At 36.1% G+C, this 18807-nt stretch overlaps 1 protein-coding gene across 1 annotated transcript; it reads right to left on the reverse strand.

The window, feature by feature from the left end:
• Positions 1-2579: 2579 nt before the first annotated feature.
• Positions 2580-18529, reverse strand: LOC132635557 (threonine--tRNA ligase, mitochondrial 1-like). Its single transcript, XM_060351988.1, has 20 exons — positions 18189-18529; positions 16716-16953; positions 16517-16576; positions 15420-15509; positions 14490-14564; positions 14255-14383; positions 14075-14164; positions 13150-13238; positions 12847-12943; positions 9782-9868; positions 9496-9580; positions 8825-8919; positions 8472-8504; positions 8306-8392; positions 8006-8098; positions 7369-7461; positions 7007-7228; positions 4757-4828; positions 3703-3774; positions 2580-2982 (listed from the first exon to the last, which is right to left on the reverse strand). Exons 1-20 carry the CDS (start codon positions 18353-18355, stop codon positions 2887-2889), a joined length of 2070 nt encoding a protein of 689 aa, XP_060207971.1. The 5' UTR covers positions 18356-18529; the 3' UTR covers positions 2580-2886.
• Between the last annotated feature and the right edge of the window lie 278 nt (positions 18530-18807).

Raw genomic sequence — 18807 nt, forward strand, 5'->3', positions numbered from 1 at the left:
GACCTGTCCCTTGAGAACTGAAGTGCACAAATAGCCCCTTTTTGTGGGTGCTGTTTATTTGTTGCCCCTGTTTTAGAAGATTTTGCAAATATAACTCTTTTTAAGTGTTGCACAGCCGGAAAGAATGGAAAGTTTACGCTACTGCGCAGGACAGCTTTAGACCAAATGATCTAAAATGTGGTCATACATTTTTATTTTTTATAGTTCTAAACTTGGGTGGAATTTTTCGGACAACTTTAGACTAGTGAAGGGTGTGCATATTTTCTTATACTTGTGTTAAGGGTGAGCAAAATCAAATATATACTCATAATAGCTAACATTTAAGTTATGTATACGTAATTTTCAGGCGAAGGGTATGCACCTGACCACTCTTCGCCAAAGGTGCGCCCATGCCTTAGACCAAGCAGTTTGATCATAATCTTTTTTATATAGTTCTTCTATAACTTTAGGCCACCCCGGTAAAAGTTTCCAGTGCACTTGGTTCAGACTTTCTGGACAACTTTAGACCGAGTGGTCTAAATTTGATCATAAAAAATTGTAGTTCTCGACAACTTTAGACCATCACTTGGGTGAAAACTAAGTCTTGTAAAGTGGACGGTTATACTTTGCAGTGGTTTTCAAAAAGGGAAAAAAAAAAAAAACATGGCATAACTAACTACTAGTACATATTTATATTTAGTAGCTATAGTTTAGATTAATTACATCCTATAGCTAAGAGTAATATGTTAAATATAATTAATAGCTACATATATATTTGGCGTAACTGGTAAAATTGTTGTCATGTGACCAGGAGGTCACGGGTTCAAGCCGTGGAAACAACCTCTTGCAGAAATGCAAGGTAAGGCTGCGTACAAAAGACCCTTGTGGTCCGGCCCTTCTCAGGATCCCGCGCATAGCGGGAGCTTTAGTGTACCGGGCTGCCCTTTTTTTTTTAGTTATTAAAAAATTTATCTTTGACTATTTCTACTGCTCAACGCACCGAAGCTCCGGCGAACGAGCTCCGACCACCAACCAACAACAACCAGATCTTAAACACTGCCAACCAACAACCACAACCACCCCTTGACGTTATGGCCACCGTCGCCGCCAGATCTGGGGGATTGAATTTTTGTTTCGCCGATGCTTTTCGCCGGCAATGACAGTGACGCCACCAACCAACAAGCACAACCACCCCTCAACGTCGTGGCCACCATCGCCGCCAGATCTGGCGGCGGTTCATAAACTAGATCTGGCAAACTGATTTTTTTGTGTTTGCCGGTGCTTTTGTCAGTGTTTTCGCCGGCGGTGACGGTTACAGCATCCATATTAATATTCTGTTTGGTTTCACCAGATCTAGTGGTGGTCGAGGCGGCGGCGGTGAAGCTCCGGTTCGGTAGATCTGGCCGGAACTAGTGGTTGATGTTGTTGTATTCACGAATACACGGTTGTATTCACTTTTTTGAGCTTTTGTTGTTAATTTTTTAGATTGTATTCATTTTTTTAGGGTGTATTTTGTTAATTTTTGGTGTATCTATGTTTTTATGTATTCAGTTTTACTCGATATATTCATGAATACAACGAGCCTGTTTATGAATACAAATATCATTTCAGAATACAGTGAAAAAAAAATCATTGTATTCATGAATACAGCCGAAAAAAAAAGTATACAACGAAAAAAAAAGTGAATACATTGAAAAAAAAAATAGCTATGCCATGTAAATATTGAAAATGTAGCTATGATAAATTTTAAACCCCCAAAGTGTAGTCCTTTATGTAAAATCCCCTAAAAAAAAATGTGGACTTCAAAAGGTACAAAATTATGTAGGAATTGCAAACAAAATAGAAATGGGGGACTTAGGAAAGGTCACCCGGTTGAATTATGGAGGAATTGCACCTGATTCTTTAAAGTAATTAAATATCAGCCTGAAGAGAGGAACTTTAGACAAAAGTAGTTCTTAGTTGCTATACAACAAGACTTTTCACCATGCACAACTTTCATATAGTTTTCAGGAGGTTAATGTGAAAATTAATTCTTCCTTATTGTTCTCTCAAAAATTTTCTTAAGAGATTCACTTTTATAAGTTCATCTAGTTTGTCGTGGTAACTGTCAAAAAGATATAGCAGAACACATCTTACAACAGACTTTCACTATGAACTTTGATATTTTGGCGCTCCAGATCTACAAGGAGTTAAATCTTTTACCGGTGATTCTTTCTTCTTTAAATATTTATATCTTTGGTTCTTTTTTGTTTGTTCTCTTTACTGAAAAGGAAAACACCACCTTACCTTCTGGATTAGTTAATGGAAGGAAAAATTACACAATTTTTATCAGGGAGTTCTAAATTGAATGCGTATTTCATTGAACAGCATACCGTTAAACACAGAAATCCTAACAAGACTGAAATACCAGGCCATAAAAGTCTTGCATTTCCAAAACTAGCATAATTGTATTGTAAGATAAGAGAGGATCTAGTACGTAGAAAATAACTATTGCTGTTCAACATAATGGAGTACTGTTAACCTATTTTGGAAAAAAACAAGTAAAACTCAAACCCACATGGCCTACCAACATCAGAACAAAGAATAAGATGAAACTTGGCTATTGAGAAACCATTCCACTTAAAAAAATATGGATATAACACCAAGATTCCTACTGAATTTATATCAGAATGATGTACTACAATGGCTTTCGATTACTGTAAAACAAAAAGATTGAATGTGCTGGCATACATCACCATTCTCACACATGAAGACAAAACGAAGCCTTTTTTGTGATAACCGAGAAATATCCTGGGGCTTTTTTCTGCAAGATTCGAGCCCGTGACGTGCACCTAACTCATCCCTAGCACGCTGCACTCGCCAAAGCCTTGGGGCTATAAGGCAAATTGAAGCTTGATTGTTGACTACCTACTGAAATGATGCAACCAAATCTTTGAAGTGAGCAAGGAGGCAGTCAACTGTCATGACTTGATGATCAGGTTTGTCTCTCACTCGAACACTCACCTAGAATCATTTTCACATATAGAAGACCAGGATTTTCAGCAAAAATAAAAGCAGTAAAAGTTGGCTACAAGTTTTAAATCAGAAGACAAGAAAATCATGAGGAATATGCCTGCACTCGGGAAACTGACAACCAGAAACCATGAACCAACAAGAGCTCCTCCAGCAAGAGCTACTGACAGCTTGCAACTACTACAATCTATCAAATATTTTTTAGGTTCTCAAAAGCTCCATGTGAATGTTATAATAGGACTGATCTTTTGGTGGGAAATGTTCAGTTTGCAATTACTTTCAATTGTTTAGCTGCTATGATCTTCCTAAAACATCTCTGTCAGCGTGAATGGGGACCATGCATAGGCAATGAACCTCCACAAATCATGCTGGAAGCCTTTTCTTTCTAGTTCACGGGATTGGATAGAGACAAATCAGTAATTTACAGAAAGTTTAGCATAATATACATCTTTGTCAGGAGTTGGATGAAGAGGAACAAGAAGAAATCAAACAACCGAACCACAACATATCCTGATCAGTACAAAATGACACAGAGGAAATCCTTAGAGAGATCATGAAGCTAGACTACGGAAACTTTTTCATTTTGTTCAGTAGCACTTTTTTTTTTTTTTTTTTGAAAATGTAACATGTTCAGTAGCACATTTTAAAAAGACATATAGCAATGCAGGCTGTGGGGATATAGCATTGCAGGTTAGGGGAAAAATAAGATACCTGGCCACTACTGGCTTCAGTCTCTCCAACAACCAGAATATAGTTATATTGTGCCACTTGAGCCTCTCGTACCTGCATATACATTAAAAGCCATAAGAAATTGTTTCTTTTTTAACAGACCAAAAAAACTTTTCAACTTGAGATTAAACTTGTATTGCTAATTACTTGGGAGAAAATTTTAGCATATCATCAAGCGTATAGCTTCAAAGCCGAAAGCATTACGTCAATTGGCAATCAAGTATTCTTCAGAGTACAAGAACATACATATAAAGAATTCCAGGTTTTGCCTATGATTTTGTGGATGGATGTTACATCCTTTTTTTCTATTTTTCAGTCCACGAGTTGATTTGTCTGGCAGCTTTCTGAAGCCAGATGTTGCTTAACTAACTCAAGAAAATGGCAGTCTCTTTTTGAGAAATAGACTGCAATTCTCTTGAATTTGTTAAGCAACATCTGGCTTCAAGAGAATGGCAATCTTTGTCAATCCTTTTGTATGCTGGTATCCAGTCACAAAAATAGGTAACCACAATTGATTTGTTGAAATATTAATAAAATGACGCAATTAGAAGGATCTAATCTTTAAGTCATGGATTAAATGTTCAAAAAAGACTCAAACTATGTTACACTTGCGTAGATGAGTTTTTCACATAAGATATACGTAGATCAACTTTTAAGTGAAGAAATTGACAAAATTTTGCCAATTGCTGAGTTGAACATAAATTTGAAGGGTACTATGACATTTTTTCCATGACCAAGTATATGATCATATTGACCATCCTACTGATTTCAATAGTGCTCTGCACAGACTGATGAATGAGAGGTTAAGTGACATAACGGGTTGACTTTTCCAGGTCATATGGAGCAACTATTACAAAAAGTGTCACTATTTCCTTTTGTAAAATAAACTCTCCCAGAAAACAGAGAAGTTTGCTGTACTTAGTCCTTAGACCTAAACATTACTGTAAACCAATAATTAGAACATATAGAAAAAATGCTCAGTGACCCCAGAAAGTGAACCAATCATGCATTTTACATGATAAATTACATAACTAACCTTTTTCTGGATTGTCCTGTCACTTGTATCAACATCAACGTAATAACCAGCATCATGTATCCGCTCCCGGAGCTGAATAAAAGACGAGCAACAGGTTAAAGCAATTTCATAATGGATTAAACTACTCACAAACAATTATTCACGAAAGGATATTTGTTTGTTAAATAAACTCAGCATATTTATGTTGTCCCCAGTGACTAGTACTGATCAGTTTTTGGATTTCATTAGCACCCTAGTTTTAGAGGGAGCCAATGTATAGGGGCTTACAATTCTCTTTTGTTTTTGTCTATTTGTAATTATGCATCTGGTTGATGCTTTTTTCAATGAAACAACTTATTTCATCAAACAAAAAAAAAAACTCAGCATATTTATGTTTTTATCAATCGGCAAGTTGACCTTTTTATATTATGTCCCTCGTTTGTATTGACGTACTCGCATCGTAACGCATGACATGGGTGAAGGTGTTTCGGATATTTGTTTGTTAAATAAATTCAGCATATTTATGTTGTCCCCAGTGACTAGTACTGATCAGTCTTTGGATTTCATTAGCACCCTAGTTTTAGAGGGAGCCAATGTATAGGGGCTTATAATTCTCTTCTTCTTTTTTGTCTATTTGTAATTATGCCCCTGTATGCATCTGGTTGATGCTTTTTTCAATGAAACAACTTATCTCATTTAAAAAAAAAAAATTAAAAAAAAAAACTCAGCATATTTATGTTTTTATCTATGGGCAAGTTGACCTTTTTATATTATGTCCCTCATTTGTATTGACGTACCCGCATCACAACGCATGACATTGGTGAAGGTGTTTCATGATGATTCCCCAAATAGACTTAAATGAACAAAAAATATGTGCCATTATTAAAAACTACATGTGCCCTTCAGGATACAATACAGTGATTATTACTTATTGGGGCTCCAAGTCTCCAACAGTCCTAAAAAACATATTAACTCTTTATATTCCTCTAGAGGGAGTGGCAGGAGACAGGACCTGAGCCAAAAAGCTACTCTTCCCTATCAACTGTCCAACTTCTCTACCCAGTATCGTCAACAGTTAGGGGTCGTTTGGTAGGGTGTATTAAGTAGAATAATGCTGGTATTAAATTTTAGTACAATATTTGGTGCAAATCTCACCCATGTACAACTAATACCAGTATTACTTATACACCCTATTAGTACTATTCTTATACTTAAACACCCTATTAGTACTATTCTTATACTTAAACACCCTATTCAGTACTATTCTTGATAATGCAATGCATGTTATTTTTAATACTACAAACCAAACAGTCTATAGGAAATAATGCCAGCATAACTAATCCCGGCATATAACTAATCCCAGCATTACTAATCTTAGCATAACTTGTCTTCGAACCAAACGACCTCTTACATGTATGCGGGTTCTACCAACTTTGTGATTCGAAGCACTTCACAATCACTCTTCACGCTATGAGCCAACACCAAAAGTGCTATTACAGATGCTAACAGAAAAATCCTATATTTTTTTCCTCAAAATCTAGAACTGCGCGATCTACAGCACTTTACAATCATTTTTCATGCTTTGCGGCCAATGCCAACAGTGCAATTGCAGATGCCACCACAAAAATCCTATATTATATTTTTTTCCCTCAAAATCTATCTGCACAAGCATGTTACTGTGTTTGACAAACTACTTACATCCAGCCTATTTATTAACTAACAATAAAGGGCAGCCCGGTGCACTAAGCTCCCGCTATGCGCGGGGTCCGGGAAGGGCCGGACCACAAGGGTCTATTGTACGCAGTCTTACCTTGCATTTCTGCAAGAGGCTGTTTCCACGGCTCGAACCCGTGACCTCCTGGTCACATGGCAGCAACTTTACCAGTTACGCCAAGGCTCCCCTTCTATTTATTAACTAACAATATGATGTTTAAATCTACAGGTATCAACAATAAACTTCTCTTCCTGTACTTTTGTTGTACCTTCATGGTACTTAATAAAAAAAAGTTAATAACAAACCATATTGCTTGAAAAAACGAATAGAAATAAGGGAAGAAAAACTACCTCTAACTAGCATGAGTACCTTTGAGTAGAATAGGAAAAAGAGAAAAAATGAAGACATTCCTAACTGTACTAATATTACACCAGAATAAAAATATCTAAGGAATATAACCCAATCAGATGCATAGGAAAGATCTAGAGAAGGCACAGTCTCTTAATAATTAAACCATTAATGCATCAATGGGATTAAAGTATGTAAAGGTAACCAACCTCAAGTGCATATGATTGAGATTTGTCGGAAACAGGGCAGACCATTGCTTGACGTGGACTAAGCCAGAAAGGCCATTTCCCCTTGAAATGCTCCAAAAGAATAGCGAACATACGCTCAACTGACCCAAGGATCGCTCTATGTATCATAACTGGTCTCTCTCTCTTACTTTCATCTTCTGCTGAGTATGATAGGTTGAAACGTTGAGGGAGTTGGAAATCAAGCTGAAAAAGACAGCATTCAGATGATACTTCCAACATGGTACAAAAGAACATGCAGAAAAACTTTAAGCAGATGAAATTTCAAAGGTGAAGAATGATATTGTTTGTGCAAATGAACCAAGGAGAATAAGACCAAATCTGACCTGCAATGTTGCACACTGGAATTTCCTATTCATTGCATCAGAAACACTTATATCAATTTTTGGGCCGTAAAATGCTCCATCTCCTTCATTGATCTAATTGAATGGATTCTTTAAGTAAATGGCAAGATTAAAGCAATTAAGAAAAATAAATAACCAAAAAAATACTGATACAAACAGGGACTACCTAAATTTTCCATATTTACAGGAATTTTGCTAGAGGGGCAACCCCCAACCCTCACGTTTTCTGTCACGTAACCCAAAAAAGGTACTCCCACCATCTCATTTCATATGACAACAATTGATGTGCCAGGAGTCTAAGATATTAGATTAAATAGTGTTAAAGTAAACGTAAGTCAAATTAGAATTCCTAAAACTTGTGAAAGCTCTGGAAAACAATGTTTAATAGTAGAATTGTAGAATGGTGTCAGTATTAACTGATCTGATATAAAAAAATTATGAAGATTTTCTAAAAAGAAAATTGATGAAGTGATTTTACATAAATATTAAAAAAAAACACCAAAAATAGGAGTAAAACCATTTTTTTAATCGGCAAAAGGGAGTACACAATCATTATAAATGTACTCTTAACAGTCTGAATTTTTTTATATTTTATAATCCAACAAAATTGATAGCAAACCTCCCAGGGCTTCCCATGCTCGTTCAATGCTTCGGAAAGAGCAGCTTCAGCCTTCACCCAAGTTTCGATGTCTCCGAGATATTTTTCAGGCCTCTGCAAGTCAGAAATATGTGTTGGTATACATGGAAAGAGAATGTGCACGTGTAAAATGTGAAAAACATTCATCTTCTGAATGTTCCATATTAAGGGCAACTATCTGTAATGATTATTAAAACAAAAACAATGAAAGCATGTAGTATCAAAATCAGCTGAAATCACGTTTAACGAATTTGAAGGATAATGGAATAGATAAAGGCGTACCGTAGATAACTTCAGGTCAAAAGTGAAACCAAATATCTTATACACATAGCTGATGAACTCTAAGCCACCCTTGACTTCAACCTTAATCTGCAACGTGAAGAACTTAGGTCAAACTATCTTCCAAATAATGTACACTAACTGCACATAATCATGCATCTTAACCCACCTGCGACTCTCTGCAAAAGATGTGAGCATCATCCTGCGAAGGAATACGGTTAGAAAAGAGGTTGTTTTAGCACAACAGACCCATAATGAATGTATTGTAGAAATAGATTCTACAGGAAGAAGTTCCTTGGCAATAGATTATCCCACTTATGAAAAAACCAAAGAAATATAACCGCCAGTTAAACAATGTGAACAACAAAATGGAATATAAGGACCTAAGAGCCTATAGGTTGCTTCTTGCGCAGGAAGAAACGGGAAAATTTACTGTATCAAACAAACAACTAATGCTCCTTATGGAAAACACTAGCATGAACATTTATAAAGATGAAAAGGAAATGAAAAACGCAACAATACCTGCTGAAATCTCCTGACACGCGTCAAGCCAGTAAGTGCGCCACTGGCCTCATTCCTGTGCAGAACCCCAAAGTCAGCCAGACGAAGTGGTAGCTCTGCATTGTTGGACAGCTGGTTAATTATTAAGGTATTGCTAGTAGTTGCAATGACATCAATGAGAAAGATAGAGGTACTGTAAAGATGACACTAAGTTCGGGTATGGTGCAGCAGACTTCTATAGGCTGGTATTAATAATGAGAACCAATGGGATTTTTTCTTCGATGAGGAAAATATGTGTTTGTGAACCAATGGCATTTTATGAAAAGACACAATATTTGCAGTGAACATGTTGCACGTTTCAACAGCCTTCCTTTTAGATAACAAATCTCCATGAAATTTCACCCCTCAACAAGGTGCACTATGCTGAGCTTCTTTGTAAATTGACTATTCAATGTTAGCATAAATACGAGAGAAAGTAAAATAGTGCCTTCAAAGTTACTAGTAGCACCAATTACTGGTCGTCAAGCGTCCTATAAGTTATCATCATAATCTCAGATTTGGCATGACTTAGTTTCAAGAACTTGCATGCAAGACCAATACTACAACTAAAACGTGGAAGTAAAGCAAGAAAGAAGGAAAATAACTGTTGCTTAGCTCAAAGAAGAAGAAAAGTAACTACTGGAAAATCTTACCCCTGTAGGAACGAACCCTGTGATCAAATATTAAACAATGACCAGGGCAGTTCATTGGCTTCAGCCCAAATTCTTGCTTTTCAATCTGCAGGTCACAGAAGCAAGAAACATTGGTTAAAAAAGACACCTAGTTAAAATCAGTTTACAGAGGCACCACGTCTTACCAGACAATATACTGTAACCCTAGCTAGAAAAAGTGCAAATTTTTAATGTCAACAAAATCCTCCGACAAACTTATTCAGATGCATCATAATATCAAAGCTGCTATTAGTGCACCAAAATTTACCTCAAACACAAACATGTTCTCCTTGTAATTTGCAGCATGACCTGAAGTTTCCCACAACTGCATATTGTACATATTTGGACTCCAAACCTGCATGGATCATGTATCAAGCACTCGAAAACAGAATAGCACATAATTCTATTGATTGTTTTTGATCCCTGAACCAAAAAAGTCAACCAGGTTAAGGTTCAATAGTTGAACCTATTGCCTTTCTTCCAACAGAGGAGTGGGATGAGGGAAAAAAGAGAAAAAGCAGAGACAATTCATAGGCCAAGAGGAAAAAAGAAAAGGATGAGGAAGACAAAATATCTCGTCATACCAAGAAGAGGAGTTCCTCTAAGTCGATGAATTTTTCGAGAAGACTCTTTTTTTTTTTTTTTAGAATGGTAATGTTGTATTCCTCAGCATTAAGGACATGCTGGAGACCTCCAAAAATATCGGCCCAAAACAACAAGAGAAACCTAAAATAACTATAGAGAACCTAAAAAAGCTACTAACTGTTCAGCTTCTTCTAAACCTTGCTCTTTACACCAAAAGAAAAAATATTGACACAATTCTCTTTGATTTTCTGGATTGAACTAGAAGTATTCTCAAAACATCTGTTGTTTCTTTCTCTCCAAATTGACCACCATATGCAAGGTGGTATTATCTTCCACCATTTCTTTTGGCTTTTGCTTCCTCCTCTCCTTATCCAGCAACTGAGTAGGTCTGCAGTGTGTTCTGGAATTATCCACTTAGTTTGAGACATGCTAAGGAACAGTGACCATAGCTGTGTTAACTTTGAAATGAAGAAACAGGTGGCTGTTGGTTTCCTCAGTCTCCTTGCAAAGGAAACATCTAGAAGCAATCTCAAATTCTCTTCTTTTTAATTTTTCATGAGTGAGGCATGCTCTTCTAGCCACCAACCAAGAGAAACACTTTACCTTAGTTGGGACTTTATACTTCCAAATCTGTTTCCATGGACCTGATATACCCCCTGGTTCTTCCACCATTTCCTTTCTATATAGCCTGCCCACAGAGAACTTCCCATCGCTATCATACTTCCATCTTATTGTGTCTGGTTCTGTAGAAATGCCTTTAAATCCACTTAGCCGTTGTAGTAACTCAGCAACTCTACCCACTTCCCAGTCATTCAAGTTTCTTCTGAATGTAAGATTCCAACCTTGAGGGGACCAAGTGTCAGCTACTGATGCTTCTGAATTGCTGCAAAAAGAAAACAAATCTGGAAATGAATTCATCGGAGGTTCATGTCCAATCCAGTTCTCTTTCCAAAAAAGGATCTTGATACCATTCCCCACCCTGTAGAGTACACTTCCAACCAGCTTAGTCCATAGATTTCTGATTGTCCTCCATACTGAGACACCATAGGTGCTAGACACTATGTTAGAACACCAATGAACACACTGCCCATATTTGTTGATAATTACTTCCTTTCAAAGTGTATGATCCCCATAAACAAACCTCCAAAGCCAACAAGCATTCATTCTGTAACCCCAAATTTCTAATGCCAAGTCCACCAGAATGTCTGCTTAGTTGGGCAGTTTCCCATTTCACCAAATGCATACCTTTGTTCTCTTTGTTGCCCGACCATAGAAAATCTCTCCTCAATTTATCCAGTCTTTCTTCCACCTTAGAAGGAATGGGGAATAAAGACATGACATAAGTTGGCAATGAATCCAAAACTGAGTTAATTAGAGTGACCCTTCCTCCAAGAGATAAATATTGTGCCTTCCAGTTAGCAAGTTTCTTCTCAGTTTTTTCTACAATCCTATCCCAAATTTCCAGCTCCTTATGTTTATTGCCAAGAGGCATGCCCAGATAAGTTGGCAATGAATCCCAAATTTTTCGAGAAGACTCTTTTCTTGAACATTATTCAAAAAGAAGTTCGGATTGCACAGTATTCCACCATTTAGTAACCCAAGATTCCAGACATTTATAAACTGAGAAAGAAATCCACCAGGGAAAAAATACTATAGAAGCAGACACCAAATGCAATGTTGCATAGACAAGTACACAGGTCAGACACATTTTTTCTTTTTCTTTTTCTAAATCCATTTAGGACATGTGTTTTCTCTGATTACAAGTCTCCGCCTAATCTTTGACAAGAAATATTGGAGTCGGTTAACCAGATTTTTACACTTAAAATACTAAGGTCCAACACACTGCCAAAGCTTCCAATTCACCACCTTTGGAACCCAGTGAAATAAGAGAACACAAAATTGAACTCAAAGAACAACCCATCATTCCTACTAAAGTCCAAGTAGAAGAAGAAGAAAAGAGCCTGGTTCGACGAACAAAAGGAACGGCTATTGTACACCTAATTAGTCTATGTTTTTTCCTCAAAGTTATAGTGTTCTCTTTCAGTCTATGAATGCTCTACTCATTAATTGCTTTGGTTCGGTGCTACTTGCTGCTTTTCTCCTACGCCTCTTTGTTATATTTTGATCCCTGCAAAATAAACTTATTGCCTATATGTTTCGATTGGTACTTGCTATTTAGGATGCTTTAAATAACTAAGAATTAAGGGATTATTGCACTCCTTTAATTTTGTATTTTACAGTTATAGATACTTTTGCAAAAATAATTCAGGCTTCATATCCTTTATTTCTAAAAGGGTTTTATTTGGGTTGTGTCCCCTTCATTTTTAAAAGTATAATGTCTTTGTGTTCATGATCACATCTCTGTATCCTTGCTACGTTAGTCTGGTCTATGGATGTAATTGATTATCAATGAAGAATTTCAAGGCATCAGATGCTGATCTCTTTCAACAAGAGGGCAGAAAGGTCTCAGTCCACTAAATAATGAGGAGTACTCTATCCATCTCAAACGAGATCAAGAAATAAATGCAGTTTTAGAAAGGAAGGAGTTTCTGCAATTGTCCAGACTGAACTCCAACCAGTCAATAGTCCATGCAGTTCGAACTAAACTTACACTGTTCTAGTCTGCGCTTCAAATTAGTCCTTTTTTTATGAAGTAAGAGTTGTATTAGTAACAAGGCATCCAGTGGATGCAAGAATTACAGTTCAAAATAGTCCTTCCGACCAATATATTAAGCACAAGCTAGTTACCTCCTCGTAGCCTCTCTTCCAATACTGACTCCGTATGAACTCCAGCAATTTGTTGCAAACTCGAGCACCATGTGGAAGAAAGAAACAACTTCCAGGGCTGGAATGCACAATTCTCATTTAAATGTTATGAAATATTTCACCTATAATGCAGATAACAAGTAATTTCAAGGTAGAAGAAAATAACTTCCAGGTTTGGAATGCAGAGTTCTCATTTAAACATTATGAAATATTTCACCTATAGTGGAAATTACAAGGCATACCTTCTTTTTTTAAATAATAAGGTAAAATAATTTCAAGGCATACCTTAGTGGATGAAAGAAGAAAAGCTCCTGCTTCTTAGTCAGCTCTCTGTGATCGAATTTCTTTGCTTCCTCCAGAAAAGCTAGGTATTCCTATAACAAAAATTGTTTTATTAAAAACTCCTCATCTGAAGCAGTATTTTGACCTTTTCTCCTTTCTCAGGAGTAAGGCTAACACCAATCCTCTACACTTTTGCTTTTACTTAATAAATTAAGTATTATTTCATTAATCCATCAAGCTAGTACCCAAATAACATACAATGATATGTGGGCTACTCTTCACCTCCTATCAAACCTACTCAACTATCTACACAAAAGAAGAGACAACAGAAATATAGATGAAACGAAAAGTGATTCCTATAAATTCCACAAATTCTTCTAAATATATCCTCCAATTTCTCTAATTTCACATAATCCAAAAGGGCACAATGAGCTAGTTTACTTACATGCTTAAAGAGGATTTGTAAATTCAGTGAAACACGAACAAGAAAGAGCATCAGAAAAAGCCACTAACTGGCTAAACGAGCTAGAGCAAAGAAAGTCTACAGAGTAAATATAAATGTAACCCTATCACGACTCACAAGAGGTGACTCCTGATACACACTGATGGATTCAACTTTGCAACATCGGATACTTTAAGGATGAACAAAGAATATCGAAAGCTTATCCCCTAAAATAATTTTGAGAGCTAAACCACCTCATACAATATAAGGTATTATTTCCTCTTTTTTCCCTATCCATTTTCTTTTCCTTTTTCTCCATTGAAGGAAGGCCAGATATCGAGCATACACAAATTAAGTTGTCTGCAGTTTCATTGACCTTTTTTAAGAACAATTTATAAGTGTTTTTGTTCTGATTATTACAGAAAGGCATAGTGACAGAAGACAAAGTCAAAGGGAGAAACGATGTAACCAGCTTTTGAAAGTCACCTTCAACTGTTTCTTATCAGGATAAGATATTCCATAAACTCTTTGTAAGCTTTCACGGTCCTTGTCTCCCCTCCAATATGCTGATGAAGCCTAAAATCATTAGATTGATCAGAAAGGAGAAAAAAGAAAATCAACACACATAGGCAGACTCTTTCTTCTCGAGGATATACAGCAACGCACCTTTGTACAAGCTAGTGCTTTAACAAAAGATGTATTTGGAATATGCGGACCACGGCATAGATCAACCAAGGGGCCGCATCTATATACTGTGATTGTTTTATCTTCAGGTAAATCTTTTATGATTTCAACCTAATTGAAAGATGGGGATAAATAAATTAAAATGTGAGATTCCTGAGAAATGCTGCACAAAGAAAAGCCTGGAAGGATCAGGACTGCAAGATCACAGCAATTCAACCTTAAACCTATTATCAGAGAACATATCAAGAGCTTGCTGCCGTGAAACTTCAATGCGTTCAAAAGGCTGTTTCTCCTGAGAAACCATGGGAAGTTAGTTGCATGTTGAATATAATGCAGGAAAAAAGTAAACATCACACTGCAACGGCATGAAAGAACACCATAGCCATTGCTTAGAACCAGAAAAGAGAAGATAAACTATCGAGGTGCTCATTGAGTGATGATAAAGATCTTTAACAGAGCCTTCATTCCTATATCTCTATATCCCAGACTCCGGTGCAATCTTATGGTTGCCTCCTGCTGAGGTATGCATGGAGAATCATACAAGAAAGAAGATTTCATCTCCAGATAAGATTTTATCTCCAGTAGGTGAGCATATACAGAAAAGATACAAATAATTGGTCGTGTGCAGCTGTGTCCACTGTCCACCGCATGTATAAATAGTGGTCCTGATCTGGTGAATATTTTATAGCTGGGATGGAGATATTCCAATGATTATCTTAATTGGAGAGTTCCTCTTAATTCCGCAATCAACAAATTTGACAGTTCTGTTTTGCATTCACTTGACAAGTGACAGGCACAAAACATATCAAATCTGTTGAAATGCAATTTCCTTTTTACCAACCTCCTAACCATATAGAGCACAGAAAGCGCAACACAGAAAGTGCAATCTTTTAACCAAGTTTTTAATCACATGGCAGTTTTGGGTTCAAAAGTTTTAATCATTAATGAAATTTTATTTACTTGATCAAAAAAAATCACATGTCAGTAACGAGAAACATAATACTCAACCATTAATAATTCAATCCCTTTCACAGGCAATCAGATCAGAAAAAACGACACAATTGTGGAAGTATAAATCCAGGAGGCAACGAGCAGTTGAGTTTATGCTCATAGATCAAGGCAACTCTGACAGATAAAAGAGTAATACCGAAACAGCTTGTGCTGCCTCCGCCTCAATCCCTTTAAAGTGATCCTCATTTAACCCTAGATCACCGTAAAAGGCATCATAATAGAAACCCTGCAGAGGCAGTTTAGACATGTCATAACAGGTTAGAAGCCATATGAAGTGAGTAAAGACTAAAGAATAAACTATAATGAGAGAGAAAGAGAGACAGCGATCTAGTACAGGAGGATGGGGTAGGTACTGGAACAATGTTACTCCCTCCGGATCAAAAAGAGTGTCCCCCTAGCCTTTTTTCTTGGGTCAAAAAGAGTGTCAACTTATCAAATCAAGTAAGAATTAAGCCTATTTTCCAGATTTGCCCCTATTAAGTGCTATGTGATCAAATCCCGATATCTATTTAATTAGGGGCAGTTTAGTCAAATTTCCTATTTTTTTCTAGGAGTTAGTATTTTCTTAAGGGGTGTGCAAATAGCTAAGTGGACACGCTTTTTGATCCGGAGGGTGTATCTAATTTTGCCTAACTTATTCAGGGAATAATGCTTTCTTGTGAAGTTAGGTCAATCAGAAAAATGTTAGGCTCAAATGATGAAATGCCACATTCAAATGATGGTATTTAGGACAAAATTTCATGGGCTTTTTCTTAGGATGGCTCTTTCAACTGGAAAATCAACATAGGTTTTGGCTGCAATGAACGCAACAATTTAAGATACTAAAGGTGGGATGTAGAATTGTCCAATGTTTTTACCAGGAAATCAGCTATCAAATAAAGTGGTTAAGCAATAAGTACCAAGCGAAGTTAAATTATTTTTGGAAACTAATAAAGCTTATAACTAGCTAGCTAGCTAGCCGTTTTCACTTTAATCAACTCATAGAGAAGAAATGCAATTATTCTGCCAGAATTCCACCACCCATGCAAGAGAAGAAAAGATGTCATAACATAATTTAGACCCCAAAACTAATCAATCAACCAATCAATTACCGTCGACTATATGAACCCTCCTCCATCCCTCTCTGTTCAGGCCCAACTCATTCCAATACTAGATAAATTTTCTTGGATTTCATAACACATCTAAACTATAAAATATTAACTTCAATAGTTAAAGATTAGGCAAAGACAATACCTCTCCTCTTGTTGTACACGGTCCAATACACAATTTGCAACCATACTTCCTCTCCAATGACTAAGAAACACACACACACAAAAAAAAAAAAAGTCAGAAGTTCAAAAAAGGGCAAATCAAGTATTTTATTAGTGACAATTTTCAAAAATCAAAACTTGATGAAGACATAACCACAATGTGGTAGATAAAAGGCTAAAACCTCGCCAAGAATGTGAGCACTCGAGTGCCAAAACGTATCGCGGCCCTCATCGCTGTCAAAAGTGAAGAGCTCGAGCTTACAGTCACCCTCCAATGGCCTCAACAAATCCCAAAGCACCCCATTCACCTTTGCTATCAAAGCATTGGAAGCCAAGCTCTTCGAAATTTCCTTTGCTATATCCAAAGGTGTTGTATTCCATTTCTTCCCCTCCTTCACAGTCCCACTCGGTAACTCAATCCTAATTTAACACAATCATAACCTACATTCAACATTTTAACTAAAAAAAATTACCAAATTAATTACTCCCTCTGTCCAAAAAAGAATGGCAATGTTCAAAGCACTAACTTTTTGTGTATGTGCAAACATCATTTATAATTATTAACGAAAATTTGCATAAAAGTATTATAAATCACAATTTTTGTAGTTAAAAAGTATTTCAAAAATATGAAAAGATCATACTCAAAGCACAATTTTGTGCACTCTACAAATAGCAATAAAGTCATACACTTCAAACTAAGTTTCAGGATGAAAGGGAAAATCATGTCCTAACTTTTTAAAACAGAAATAGCTACAAAAGAGTACCATAAAACACTTATAATCAAGAACATTTGACAAATGATGAGAAATTTTTAATTAGAACATTATAGGACTATAAGAATGCCATCCTTTTTAAATTAATTTACGGGGTGAGTTGGAACATCATTTCCTGATTTTTTTAAAGGGAATTACATCTTTAAAAAATGCAAAAAAAAAAAAAAAAAAAAAAAAAGATACTATAAATCGTAACCTTTTACACTAAAAAGCATTTGAGAAATTCTCAACAAAATCATTAAGCTTATGTCATTCTTTTTCAGGAAAATTAAAGCCCAATACCTTTGAGTGATCTAGTTTACAAAATACCCAGCAAATGTATAGGTTTTGTATATTTGGGCTACTATCTGTAATTAAGTTTGACAGAAGGGACATAAACGAAAGAATCCCGTTGTTTTAATCCAGAGTAGTACTAGATGAAATAATTTGAGGGGGAAAAAAAGAGTTTAATTGATAGGATTAGAGGAAATTGTAGTCAAAAATGTGAAATTTGAAGAATAAACAAGTAGTATTTGGAAATTCTAGTTGTGTTTGGACATGAATACAAGTTGGAAAAATGTTGAACTTTTGTGAGTGATTTGGAGTGAAAAATATGAAAACAGGTATTGGAGTTTTTCGAATTCCGGATTATTGTAACAATTCTATGTCCAAACATGATTAAATTCGGGAAAAAGGTGAAAGTTATCCATGGCCAAACGGGCCCTAATGTTCCTGATTTTTTGAAACAATTACATCCAAAAAAACATGCAAAAGAATACTAGTATAAATCAAAATTTACGCTAAAAAATGATTGAGAAATTCTCAACAAAATAATTAAAGCTTATGTCATTCTTTTTTAGACAGAGATACTAAAACAAAATTGAGAAATGGATAGAGTGTTACGTGATAGGATGAGGGGAAAGTGAAAGGCGATGAAGACGTTGTTGATTTTGGATAGATTCGAAGAGTGCTATCCGTTTAGGAACTACATTTTGTAGATAACTTTCGTCTTTAGGGTAGACCCCCGTGTTCGACTTAACGCCAGAACCACCTTTCGCAGCCTTGCCCATTGCTGCCTCAGATGAGTTACGATGGTGTTTAGCGGGGTTTTGGGGAGAGAGGGTTTTGTTATTGTTTTTTATAATTTCACATAAGACTATGTACTTCGAGAAATTTTATTGTATGTGCATAAGACCATAACAATGATTCAAATCCGAAATTTTTTCCCATTTCATATATAATTGTTCTACAAAATAACAATCATACTATTAGATATAAATTTGTCATGAACCCCTTGATCTGGAAAGGATGTGTGGCTTAGTGGTCAAGAGGGTTCAACTTTGACGGAGGTCTTGTTGTGAAAATTGAATATCTTGTCCTCTTGCAGTTTGAATAGAAAAAAATAATTTTTTTAAATCTCTTATGTGTTTTTTTCAGATCTCTTATGTATAAAAAATAAAAATCTCTAGTAAAAAAATAATAAAAATAAATAAAGTTTGTAAAGGATTAAAAATCCAATTAT

The sequence above is a fragment of the Lycium barbarum genome, chromosome 4, assembly GCF_019175385.1.
Source record: "Lycium barbarum isolate Lr01 chromosome 4, ASM1917538v2, whole genome shotgun sequence".
Classification (NCBI taxonomy): domain Eukaryota; kingdom Viridiplantae; phylum Streptophyta; class Magnoliopsida; order Solanales; family Solanaceae; genus Lycium; species Lycium barbarum.

Coding starts and splice junctions, on each gene's coding strand:
- LOC132635557 (XM_060351988.1), bottom strand. CDS start 18,355: ATGGGCAAGGCTGCGAAAGGTGGTTCTGGCGTTAAGTCGAACACGGGG. Junction 14,565..15,419: donor AGGCAGCACAAGCTGTTTCG/GTATTACTCTTT, acceptor ATGGTTTCTCAG/GAGAAACAGCCTTTTGAACG. Junction 2,983..3,702: donor CTGAAGCCAGTAGTGGCCAG/GTATCTTATTTT, acceptor AAATGATTCTAG/GTGAGTGTTCGAGTGAGAGA.